The 11850-nt window shown below is 60.9% G+C and overlaps 2 protein-coding genes across 2 annotated transcripts in view; one reads left to right on the top strand and one right to left on the bottom strand.

The window, feature by feature from the left end:
- Positions 1 to 283, top strand: part of MYLK2 (myosin light chain kinase 2) — a 12800-nt gene extending 12517 nt beyond the window's left edge. The window contains exon 12 of the mRNA XM_004698214.1: positions 203 to 283. Coding sequence (XP_004698271.1) covers positions 203 to 283 — 81 coding nt within the window. The remainder of the gene's footprint in view (positions 1 to 202) is intronic.
- Positions 284 to 10624: 10341 nt separating this feature from the next.
- Positions 10625 to 11819, bottom strand: FOXS1 (forkhead box S1). Its single transcript, XM_004697908.3, has one exon. It carries the CDS (start codon positions 11814 to 11816, stop codon positions 10821 to 10823), a length of 996 nt encoding a protein of 331 aa, XP_004697965.1. The 5' UTR covers positions 11817 to 11819; the 3' UTR covers positions 10625 to 10820.
- Positions 11820 to 11850: the final 31 nt, after the last annotated feature.

Below are 11850 nucleotides of genomic sequence, written 5' to 3'. Positions count from 1 at the left end.
TACCCCATGGTTGGAGGCTGGGGCCCACCCAGACGCAGCATAAGACAGGCCCAGAAATCTAGTTCAGAAAAGTCGGCCGTGGGCAACTTGACGCAGCATAGTTATATGCATGGCAAACAGTCAGAATCCGTAGCAGCTCATTAAGAAAGCCACTGGCTCCCCTGCCCTGGTGCTGACTTCTGTCTCCTCTCCCCACTCCCAGAGAAACTTCATCGCTGTCAGTGCTGCCAACCGCTTCAAGAAGATCAGTAGCTCAGGGGCACTGATGGCTCTGGGGGTCTGAGCCTGAATGCAGCTGAGGCCTGGACACAGCCTTCCCGAGGCCAGGGCAGAAACACCGTCGCCCACAAGGCCAGACCTCCAGTGCGGTCTGGCCAGGACAAGGCTGAGCCAGGCTGGGAGGCCTGGGGCTCCCCACGCCCCCGTGCAGTGACCACTTCCCTGCTGGGAGCTGTCTTGGCCAAGGGTGGCCTGAATCCATCCGGCCACTGCCTCCCCAGACGGCCTCAACCGACGCAGCCTGGACTCCCTGTTCCCTCCCCAGTTTCTCTCTTTGACCTGCGGCCTTGCTGACCCCGGAAGGGGCTCCCTCGGCTTGGGCTTGCTCCTAGTTAGTGTGGGAGGGGTGGGGGTGGGGCTCAGGGTGCGGGGCAGCAGTGGCTGTGGCTGTGGCTGTGGATGGAAGGTTCCAGGTCGGCCAGCAGCAGGGAGCAAGGCTGATCCCAGGCCCAGCTGACGGGGAAACAGAGTGGTCTTTGCGAGGGAGGCTTCCATTCCCCGTCCGCCTCCCTGCTCCAGGCAGATAAGGGCTAACACACACCATCTGGTCTGGGCTGGGTCCACGCCCACCTGCCTTGCGACCACCAACACACAGGAACTCTGCGAAGGAGGGGGCACCCAGCCCAGGCCCAGGGGAGGGGGAGGGGAGAAAGCTGGAGGACCTGGGAGACCAGCCTGTGAGCCTGCCTGAGGGCCAAGCCAGACCCCTCTCAGCCCCTCGGGACCTCGTCCCTGGGGTCACCCAGGCAGGGAGATGATCCCAGAGGATGGTTCAGCAGGCCCAGGATACTCCAGGCATGGCCCTCTGCCATCACCCCCAACCCTGCTCTCCTCTGGGCCTTGTAAATAAATGTACAGGTTGCATGCGGCTGCCTCGCCCGAGTGTGTGCACACGTCTTTGTGAAGTTACAGCCGCCTCGTAGTTGGCGCTTCAGCGTGTCCTTCCGCCAAGTGTGGGGTGACAGACACAGCCCCAGAACTCAGGGTTTCCTCCCGGTGAGAGGGTGCTTTCAGCAACTACATGTCAGTTTTTTAAAATTTAAATCATTTCATTGGGGGCTCATACAACTCTTAACACAATCCATCCATCCATCCATGGTGTCAAGCACATTTGTACATTTGCTGCCCTCATCATTCTCAAAACGTTTGCTTTCCACTGGAGCCCTTGGTATCAGCTCATTTTTCCCCCTCCCTCCCCCTGGAGTGTCAGTTTTAAGAGGCAGATACCATTCTTATTCTAATTTATTCTAATTTGGGGGGAGAGGGAGCATCCCAGAGGGCAGGAGAGCTTGCCTCCAGAAGGGACCAGCCTCTGGCTATGAGGAGCCCTGGGTCAGCAGTGGGACTGGCCTGCGAGGGTGCAGGTCCTCAACACAGTGCTGGGGTGGGCAGAGGCGCCCTCAGGAAGGACCTTGCTGGTGACTAAATAGCACCGAGCACCCACTCCCTCCCCATCGACAGCCCCTGCGTTCACCATGACAGTGTTGTCACGGTGACCTTGCACTCCCCGGGGTGTGTTAGCAGCATTTCTCAGATGTGGAAGGACACCTGGCCCTGGCGCAGGGTGATCTCAATCCATGGCAGAGCCAGCATGCCTGCCTAGAGCCTGCCGGGCGTAACCAACACACAGGCTCTCTCCACAGACTTGTCCTCGAACCAAGACCTTGAGGGTTCACCAGGCCTACCACCGCACCACCCCACCCCACCATGAGCAAGGGTCTGGATGCCCAGGCCCAGATCCTCACCAGGGTCCTCACCTGCACCCTGCCCTGTTCCAGCAGCTGGCAAAGCCTTGGTGGAAGCAGGCACCACGTGGACAAAGTGTGTGTGTGTGTGTGTGTGTGTGTGTGTGTGTGTGTGTGTGCCCAAGGCTGCTCTTTGGGGGCTGGGGGCTTGGGGGAGCCTGGCTGGGGATCGAGGTGGGGTGTGTACTTACGGGCAGGGCCCCTGGGCCGGATCCCTGCACACCCTCCCGCCTGCCACCTGCCAGCTGGGCCAGGCCTGTGGTTTCCTCTGAGCGGTTTTCTCTCGGCCTCTCTGGCCCCCACCCAGGCTGAGCCGGCCACACAGCGTGCTGATGAGGGGTGAGTCACGGAGGTGGGGGGAGGGGCCGGAATGAGGTCCAGCCAGAGCTGAGATCCGGTGCCTGGAATCTGCTGGGGAACCTGCTGGGGAAACCAAGGCCCAAACCAGGAAGGCCTGCCCCATCAGCAGAGACAGCCAGAGCTGGGGCTAGAACATGGGTCTCTGCGTCCCCGGCAAGCACAGGCCTTCCTTTCCTCCGGTGCGATCCGAGGGCGATGGGCACAGCTCTGCTCTCTTCTGCCCCCCTCTGGGCCCAGGGTGACAGCTGAATGACTGGAGAGCAGTGCTCATGCACTACCTTTACAGGTGAAGCTGCAGGCTCACAGAGGAACATCACCTGCCTAGTGGCACATAGCGAATGAAGGTGCTGTGGGCGTCAAGCCCCCCAGAACTATGGGATGGGCTGACCACGGCCTCGGCGGCCCCTTCCCCTCCCAGAGCACACCTTAGGATGCTCTTGCGGCTTCTGTGTCTCTTCGGACTGCCCTGGGACTCGAGACTCAACTTTGCAGATGGAGAAAGGGAGTTAAAAGATTTTGTGCTCTCTGAGGCCCTGAGGCCCACACAGCACATGCAGGTCAAGCCGGGAGGAATGCAGCCTGCGCCTGTCTGCAGACCTGGGTCCCCGCCTGGTGGTCTCACGAGAGCATCTGGCCCTGGTGATGGCGGGGAGCCTGGGGCACTTGTCAACATGGGAGGCAGCCTGTGGGGAGTCTGTGAGTCTCATGGTTGGTTTGGGGCTGCCAAACCTGCAACGTGGTCCAGGCCAAGGCTGGGGGCCAAAGCTCCATCCCGGTTCTGCACATGCCCAGAGTGCTGGGGTATCAGGGATACGGGGCTTGTGCATCTGATGCCCCTGTCCCCCAACTGTGCCAGCACCATGGATCCCCAGCACGGAGCCTATCACAATGCTGAAGCTGTGACCTTCCCTGCAGGCTGCTGTGGCCCCCCGGTGCCTGCCGGAGCCCTGAACCCTGTCCTGCACTCCACTTATGGGCTAAGAAGAGTTAACACCCTTCATGGGACGGCTCCTCCCGCCTGATCCCAGCCCTGATCACTCCCTCCAAGACCATTTCCTGACTCTGGGTCTCGGCCAGGCCCACAGTGACCACCCCCATGGGCCTGGAAGCCACTGACGCCCCATCTGGTTTGGATTACGCCAGGGCTGGTGATGCTGCCTTTTCTTGTCTGGGTCCAGTGGCCTTGAATTCCAGCGGCCACTTTGGGCCCAACAAGGCAGCGGTGGGAAAAGTTTCCACCAGTGGCCTTGAGGGCCACCACAAGGGTGTGAAGGGACCAGAGCTTCCCTGAAGGATGTGCCCACCTGGGCCGTCTGGCTATCCTCACCACCTTTCACCTGCTGGGCTGTCCACACACCTGTTCTCCTGCCTGCCTTCACTCTAAGGGACTGAGTCCCAGGCGCTGGACCAAGTGCTCCCTATGCCTTGCAGGGGCTTCTTCCACGGGCTGTATCTCACAGAGGAAACTGAGGCAAGCCTAGCCTCCCAGCCAGTAAGCAGTGGGTGGGAAGGCTGCGCAGGCTGTCTTCCCATGCACACAATCCCTTCCCGGCACTTCACTGGACCCTCATCTGGGCCCAGCCCCCGAGCACTAGCCTTGGGGATGAATGATTCACAGTCTCTGCACTCAGGAAGCTCACAGCCTCTGGACAGCCCCCCTTCCCGGGGCGTGGACATGCGCAAGGTGCAACCGGGCTGCAGGAGACATTTGCCCCTGCTTGGTTCTCACCAGAGGGAGCGACATCCAAGCTCAGACCAAATAAGGAGCTGGGGTTTTCCAGACCAGAAGTAGGTGGGTCGGGGGGAGTATTCCAGACCTAGGGAACTGCATGTCCAAAGGCTTGGAATGGAACACAAGGGTGTCATGTCCTAGCGCAGGAGGGCTTTTGTGTTCTGCGAGGCAGGAGAAGTTAGCAGGGCCCTCCAACACCACGCTGAGCTGAGGTCATGGGCCATCATGGGAGGGCCTGTGCACAGGAGGGGCAGTGGTAAGCCTGCAGCCAGGGAGGTCAGTGAATTGGGGTAGAGACGGAGAGGCGGAGCCCAAGGGGAGGTCTGTTTGAGGGGCTGTCAGAGCCGTGGGGTCCCTGGGGGTGTGTGCAAATGGTCCATGTGCTAGACTGCTCCTTGAAAGGTGGGCAGTTTGAGTCTAGCCAGGGGCATCCCCGAGGCCTGGTGGTGGACGTGGGCAAGATCGGCGGCCGGCAGCCCCGGGGAGCACAGCTGCACTCTGTCACGCACTCGAGGTCACCGGCAGTCGGGGTCGACTCCACAGAGATGGGTTCTAGGAGCTGTGGGAACGGGGGAGAGGGAGTTGAATCTCCCGTGTCTAAAGGCTTCCTGCTCCTCTCGGAGCTGGTCAAACAAGGTGATCCCAGCACCTGTTTCCCGGGGCCAAGGTGAATGTTGCAGAAGGTGATGCAGGTGAGGTGTCGGGTCCCCCCTGCTGAGCTTGTTCCATGGTTTCTTGAGCCTCTACCTGTTTCTGAGGCTGTCTTCAGTGGGTAAGCAAGCGGTGAACAGAACAAGCAACCGGCCTGCCCCGCATGGAGCGTGGAGGCCCTGGTGGTGTGGGGGCGGGAGGGGAAGAGGAGGGCAAGAAGTGCATCTTGACTGTGTCAGGGGTGGGGAGTGGGGTGGATGGAACAAGGCGATGGGTGGGAGGGAGGAAGGGAGGAAGCCCTGCGGGTGGAGGGAAGACTGTTCCAGGCGGAAGGAACAACGGGTGCAAAGGCCGTGTGACTGGAGGGCCGGGAGCTGATGTCATCACATGGTCCTGCGGCCAGGCGCCAAGCTCTGCGCTCTTACGCTAAGGGAGCCCTGGAGCCCTGGGTGGGTCTTCAAGGTCTGGTCAATTGTGAGTGGGTACGTGGGTGGCCCACGCAGTAAGCTCCATTTCTTGGGCCAGAGGGTCAGGCTAGATCCCTTAGAGGGCACAAACAATTTGCTCCCAGCCACGAATTGCAAGGTCAGTGATTCGAGTCCCCTCAGCGGTGCCAGAAAAGGCAGGCATGGTGATCCGTGCTCCCCAGGGCTTTGGGCAGCTGACCTTTCACAGGGCAACCTCCAGGCCTTTCTTCAAAGGTGGCTCCAGCTAGATGCGAACTGCCGACCTTTCAGGGAACAGCCAGCACACTAATTGCCTCCATCCAGGGCCTCCACAGCTCACACAGCTTCTCAAACAACCACAGCACAGCCTCTATCACCCCCACCCCCACCACCACTCCCTGACTGCCCAGCCTGCGGGATCCTACTGCCCTTCCGTGGCTCAGACACCCCAGCAGAGTACAGTTCTGCTCCGAAGTGGGCTCACCAAGGGCCCGAGGGCAACAAGCGGGTTGGTTTTCACAGCACATCTGTTCAGTGTGGGAGGGCAGCGGATCTAGGATCTAACGAGTGAGAGGCCCACCCCAGGCCTGCCTTCAGGAAGTTTACGTTCACGCCCAGACTCACTGCCCCTCGGTCATGCCAGCTCATAGCTACTCTTGCTGCTGGACAGCCCGGCGAGTCCCCCCTATGGCCCCAGGGCCCCCCCACAACTCGGGAGCCTGCAGAGATGTGAGTGATGGGGCAGCTCATCAGATGGAGGGTGAAGGCAGGCTCCTCAGTGGCGGAGGGGCGATCTACGCTGGGCTCTGGAGGCTATGAGCCACCCAGGTGAGGGGCAGCCAGGTGAAAGCTGGGAACACTGTGGTGGGAGCAATAGGCCATCTAACAGCAGGGTCACCCTGCCATCCACAGCCCTCAGGGAGGCCAGGTGGCCTGAGGCCTGAGGTCGGGAAGAGGCACCGAGCGGGGTTCTAGCCAAGTGGGTAGCTTCCGGGTGTCCCCTCTGATTTTAGCGGTCTGCGCCACCAGCCTCCTCCTGCAGCTGACACCCACTTGCCAGCAGGGCCGGAGCTGGGGCTGGCGCCTCTGGACGGCTCAAAGGAAGGGTCTTCAGGGCTGGGGGGAAGGTTGGAGGCCCCCAGGGGCTGTTTATGTTCCTGGTTGCTGTCCTGTAATATGCCCAGGCCAAGGATTCTCACACACCAGGCTGGGATTGGAATCATCACCCTATTTTACAGATGAGCAAAGTGAGGCTCAGAGGGGTAAAGGTCACCCAGTAAGGACGTGGTAGGGGAAGGAAGTGAGCTCAAGCCTTGCCTAAAGAGCAGCCTTCCCCTCATTCCTGCCCACCCCTCCCTAACCCACAGTGGCTGGAACATTCCCTGGGAGTAAATCAGGTGCAGGGGGACATGCCAGGGATCATGATTTATTTTCTTTCACAGGCACGGGACAGTGTGCGTGGCCAGACCTTGTATGTGAGTGCTTCAGACTAGACAGACAGACAACAGAAAAGTAGGTGAAGGGACACAGCGGTAGGTATAGGACATGAAAAGAATAATACTTTATAAGTTATCAAGAGTTCATGAAGTGAGGGAGGGAGAGGAGCCGATACCAAGGGCTCACGTAGAAAGAAAATGTTTTGAAATGATGTTGGCGACATAGGTACAGTTGTGCTTGACACATGGATGGATGGATTGTGATAAGAGCTGTATGAGTCCCCAGTAAAATGATTTTTGAAACCTCACACACAAAGATGAACGCAGGTGGCCTATGTCATGACACCCAGGGGGGTAGGTCCTGGGCGAGTCTGTGTCTGAATGTTAAAGAGAGAGAAAGCCAGACTGGGGGAGGTAACGTGAGCAAGCTCACACGGCAAGCAGGTGGGGGAGCTGAGACGTGAACCCCGACTGTGGCGCTCCAGAGCCGTGCACGTCTCCACAGTACGCCCTTCCTCTGAAGGCCCGGGACAGCCCCACCTTCAGCAGGCCGGGCCCAGTGCTTGGGTGAGGGATAGATGTTTGGACAGAGACCTGGATTCTGGGGTCCCGGGACCCTCCCAGCAGGGGGACTCGCTGGGCTGGCCAACACAACCTCCCCCTTCTTCCTCAAGCCTCGGGCTGCCTGAGGGCTTGCCCCTCCATGGCTGTCTCCACCCCTGGCCCACACTCTCACTCTCTGGGGGTGGGAGTATCCAACCCTGGGTGGTGGAATGCCATGAAGCAAGGAAGGAAGTGGGTTGGCGAGAGATAAGGTGTGTGTGTGGGGGGGTGGCGCGAGGGAGCCCAGCCCAGTGGGTGGGGGTGGGCTCTGGGGGCAGGAAGGTGCCCCACATCCCTGTTTGCAAGCCCAGAGCAGAGGGCAGCAGGTGAAGCCCTTCCTGAAGGTCCTCCCTAGCTGTTGGGAGGCACCAAGGAGGGGCTGCCTCTGAAGGCGTGGGCACCTCTACCCCGGTGGGTGGGTGCGAGCCAGAACCGACACCCACTTGAGGTCATAGAGGGGGTTCAGAAATCAGGAGACGCCCTTCCAACTGTGCTATTTCAAGAATCTGAGCTGCTGTGATTACATTAAAAAACAAAACAAAAAAAACCCCTCTCAAATATTCTGAAAGTCCACCAATTCTACCATGTTAGGATTTCCTTCGGCTTCTCCAGGAGTCTGTGGGAGCCACTGGGTGATGTGCAAGGGTGAGCGTCCCACTATGAAGGGGAAGCTTGGAAGTCAGACCTGGTGATCAGCTTCTGGGACGTCCCAGCCGTAGAAGCTCTGAAAGTCCGGGAGGGATTCTGCATCCGTGGAGGAGGGGTCGGTGGTCATGAGTCGACAGACACCACAGCATCTAATTACAACTCTGCAAAGCATCCAGGCCATTCGGACTTGCTGGGCTGGGGAACAGCGGGTGCTGGGTGGGGCCCCGGGGCCGAGGCAGATTTGTTCAGAGGTAGAGGAGACAGTGCTGTGTGGCCTTGGGCACACCACTTGCTGTCTCTGATCATGGTCTTTCCATCTGTGTTCTCTGGGTTGACATAGCTGGAGACGTTCTGACTCTCCAGTTACCACCCCAGCCCCTGCCAAGGTGGGGGTGGCCAGGCAGTGTTGGTCATGGAAAAAATGTGAGGGCCGGAGGCCCAGTGGGTGGGGTTCCCGGGCTGGGCAGCGAGCAGAGGGCAAGATGAGATCATGACGTCTGGGTCCTTCAGCCCAGCACCCCCTCCGGGCCTGGGCCCTCCTGGCCCCACCTTGAGTCAGTCCCTCCCCTGGGCCATGGGCAGAGAGAGTTCACTTTCTGGGTAATGGAGTGAAAGGGAAGCCCAGAGAAGGTGGGCACTGGTCCAGGGTCACACAGCAAGTCCAAAGCAGGTGCTAAGCCCAGGGGTCCTGCTTGGGGAATGGGTGTCTTTATTGACTATGCTGGGGGTGGGAGGGAGGTGGTGGGAGAGGGGACTCAAACATAGCTGAGACTGGGCATGTTCCTCCATGTGGGGGTAGGTGAGCAGGGGCTTGGCCTTCTCCACAAGGCCTTTATTCTGGCTCAGGTGGCCTGGGAAGGGCACTGAGCACTATGACTCCAGAGGCCTAGACTCTGCCAGTCTGGCCAGGCTCCAGGGCACAGGCTGTGGGGGGAACTGAGGTCCCTGGTTTGCAGACACCTTCTCCCCCGAGCCAGCAAGAAAGGAGCCCCTGCCCGTTGGAATCTGCTTGTCCCCATTTCTTTACATGACTGTCTGTCTCAGTATATCACACACAGTCACACACAGGCACCTCGAAGTGCATTGACCCACACAAGTACACGTCCCAGTACCAAGTCACTCAGGAGGCCCCTTGCCCATGCTTCTCCTACCCCGGACAGCTGCACCTTCCCTGACCCCAGAAGCTGCCCCAATAAGACAGCAGACTCTCACTCTTTCTCCCCTGCCTGGCGGTGCATTCCAGGGTGAGCTCTGACTGGCACTGTGGGGAGGGGCCTCCTGCTGGCCTGGCATTTTCCCAACCCCTTTTGGCCACAGCGAACCCCCACCCACTGGTCCCCCTCCACCCTGGGACCTGGAGTCTGTGGGAACCAGACGGGCTTGGGCTGTCCAGCCGGCTTGCTTCCTCCTGGGCCCCAGGGGACTTGTGAGGGAGCGGCTGAGGCTGAAGACGGTGGCCGACTGCCGAGGGAGGAGGACCTCTGGAGAGGACTAGGCTGCCTGACCAAGGAGTCCCAATCCTTGGGTGCCCAGTTATTTTTTCACCTCTTGGGGCAGAAGACCCTCCAGGCCCTGCGAGGTCCACACTGAAGACTGGGTGTGCCCCTAGCCCCTTGGCCCTCTTTTCTTCTGCCCATGCTGGTCCAGAGGAGAAGCCACTTGCTTTGCTCCTCCTCGCCCTGGGGGGGGTGGGCTGGTGAGGTTTCAGGCCCTGTGTCCATCCCTCTGGCTGGGGCAGCCGGAGAAGGACAAAGGTCAGTGCTCAGTCAATTCTGATCAATACTCAGCATGCCAGGTTGCCCACCTCCCACCCTCCAGGAGAGCTGGGAGTCCAGGAGGTGCCCTCATCAGTGTGGGGGACCCAGGAGAAGGGGCCAGATCCCTCCTTTTGAGTCTTGGGTTCTCTGTCTGTGCTGTGGGTTGTTGGGTTAGGGAGTCATAGGGGACCCGGGGGACAGGGTGAGAACCTGGGTCACCCGGGCTTTCCTGGCTGGTACCCTTAACACCAGGTCTTCCTCTAGAGGAGCTGCTGGCTGGGGTCAAACCCCCCACCTCTTTGTTAGCAGCCAAGAGCACTTAACCGTGTGCCCCAGGCTCCTGTGTAATAGGGATGGGGTCCTTTTGAGCTCAGGCAGTCTGGGATATCATCAAGCCCGTGGTCCTCTGGGGGTACCACCAGCTCGGCTGTGATCCTGGCCCACATCCCCATATCTTTGTTCACACGGCAATGCGGGGCTGGAGGGCCGGGGTGGGTGACCGGGTCGGAGAGCATGTCTTTGGAGCCTCATTGGCCTCAGTTTGGGTCCCGTGAGCCCCAGTTTCCCCCACTGTCAAGTGGCAGTGATAGTCCACCTGGCCCAGCATCTAGTGAGGAGACATGTAAGGTGCCCTCAGGGCTGCTCAGAGCCACAGCCCCCTCCCACTCTGGCGGGCCTCTCTCTTGATGGCTTCCCTCCTCCCTCCTTCCTGACCGCCCTTCCTCTCCCTTCCTGGGAAACTCCCTGAAAACATTCCCAGCAGGAAGAGAGTTCACGTGGGTCATTTCCATCTGGGGACTCCCGGGGCCCACTGTAGAGCCCACAAACCCCACTACCCCACAGACACCAGCAGCCGGACCCCAGTTCCCAACCATCCAGCAGGCGGAGCCTCATCATGCCCCTGGTTTATTGGCTCTGAGAGCCGCAGATAAAACCCCGAAGGCCCCCCCGCCCACTTCCCCTCACCCCGAGTCTGTCCTGATGTCCCAGGGCCTGGCTGGGTGTTCAAGGCTCCGGTGCCGGCTTCCTGACCACTGGGCCGTGCTCAGCTTGCCGTGGCTGGGTCCTTTAAGAGCTCTCTGGGTTCCAGCCTCCCGCGGCGCAGCCTGGCAGGCTGGTGGCTTCAGGGGCCCCACAGGGACACTCCAGAGGCCAGGCTGTCTTCACTCGAAGAAGAACATGCCTGGCGTCCGGTATAAGCAGGGCGTCAGCCCCAGTGGGTAGCCGGCTCCACCCTGGACAGGGAAGCTGCCTGCAACCCAGGGTCCCTTTGGGTCAGCGGGCAGGGGCAGTGGGGCCCCCACTGAGGCTGAGGGGGCGGGAGTGGTGGAGGACGGAGCTGATGAGGCCAAGAGGTGCTCCAGGCCCGGATCGGCCCCCATGCAGAAATTCAACGCCTGCAGGCGGCACTGGTAGCCGCTCCCAACAGCCACCTCATTGGTCAAGATGGGCGCAGGGGTCTTGGCAAAGCCCTCAGGCTCAGAGAAGCCAGCAGGGAAGCCAAATGCTTGGCCAGGGGAGGGCGATGTGGCTGCCTGCTGCTCCCCTGGACCAGCCTGCTTGGGCGTGGGCATTTCTTTGGGCTCCGTGGGCAGTCGGGGCCTGGCATCCGTGGCTGCGGGGCACATGCTGGCCGGCAAGGCGCCCACCAGACCCCCAAAGCTTAGGCCCTTGGGCTCCGGCAGCTCAGGGGGGAACCGGCACTGCCCACGGGCTGCAGCGTCAGGAGCTCCCAGGTCCCGGCTGGTGGCGCGGAGGAGCCCTCGGCGGGCCTTGGCCGGGCCCTTGGTGCCCTCGGCTGCTGCACGCCGGGTAAAGCGGCGGCGTCTGCGCAGGAAGCTGCCGTGCTCGAACATGTCGTGGCAGTCGGGGTCCAGCGTCCAGAAGCTGCCCTTGCCCGGCTTGCGGTCATCGCGGGGCACCTTGACGAAGCACTCGTTGAGCGACAGGTTGTGGCGGATGCTGTTCTGCCAGCCAGGCCGGTTGTGGCGGTAGAAGGCGAAGCGGCCCATGATGTAGCGGTAGATGCCGCTGAGCGTGGCCCGCTGGCCCGGGGAGCTCTGGATGGCCATGGCGATCAGTGCTATGTAGCTGTAGGGAGGCTTGGTCGGCTCTGCCGCCGCGGGGCCCGGGGGCCCGGGCGGGGGCTGCTGCTGCATGCTGGCCGGCTGACGGTCGGACGGACGGAGGCCG

Source organism: Echinops telfairi, unplaced genomic scaffold (genome assembly GCF_000313985.2).
Source record: "Echinops telfairi isolate 266 unplaced genomic scaffold, ASM31398v2 ScPeMD7_5592;HRSCAF=6446, whole genome shotgun sequence".
Lineage (NCBI taxonomy): Eukaryota > Metazoa > Chordata > Mammalia > Afrosoricida > Tenrecidae > Echinops > Echinops telfairi.
Note: the sequence above shows the minus strand (reverse complement) of the source record. Positions and strands in the feature narration are given on the sequence as shown.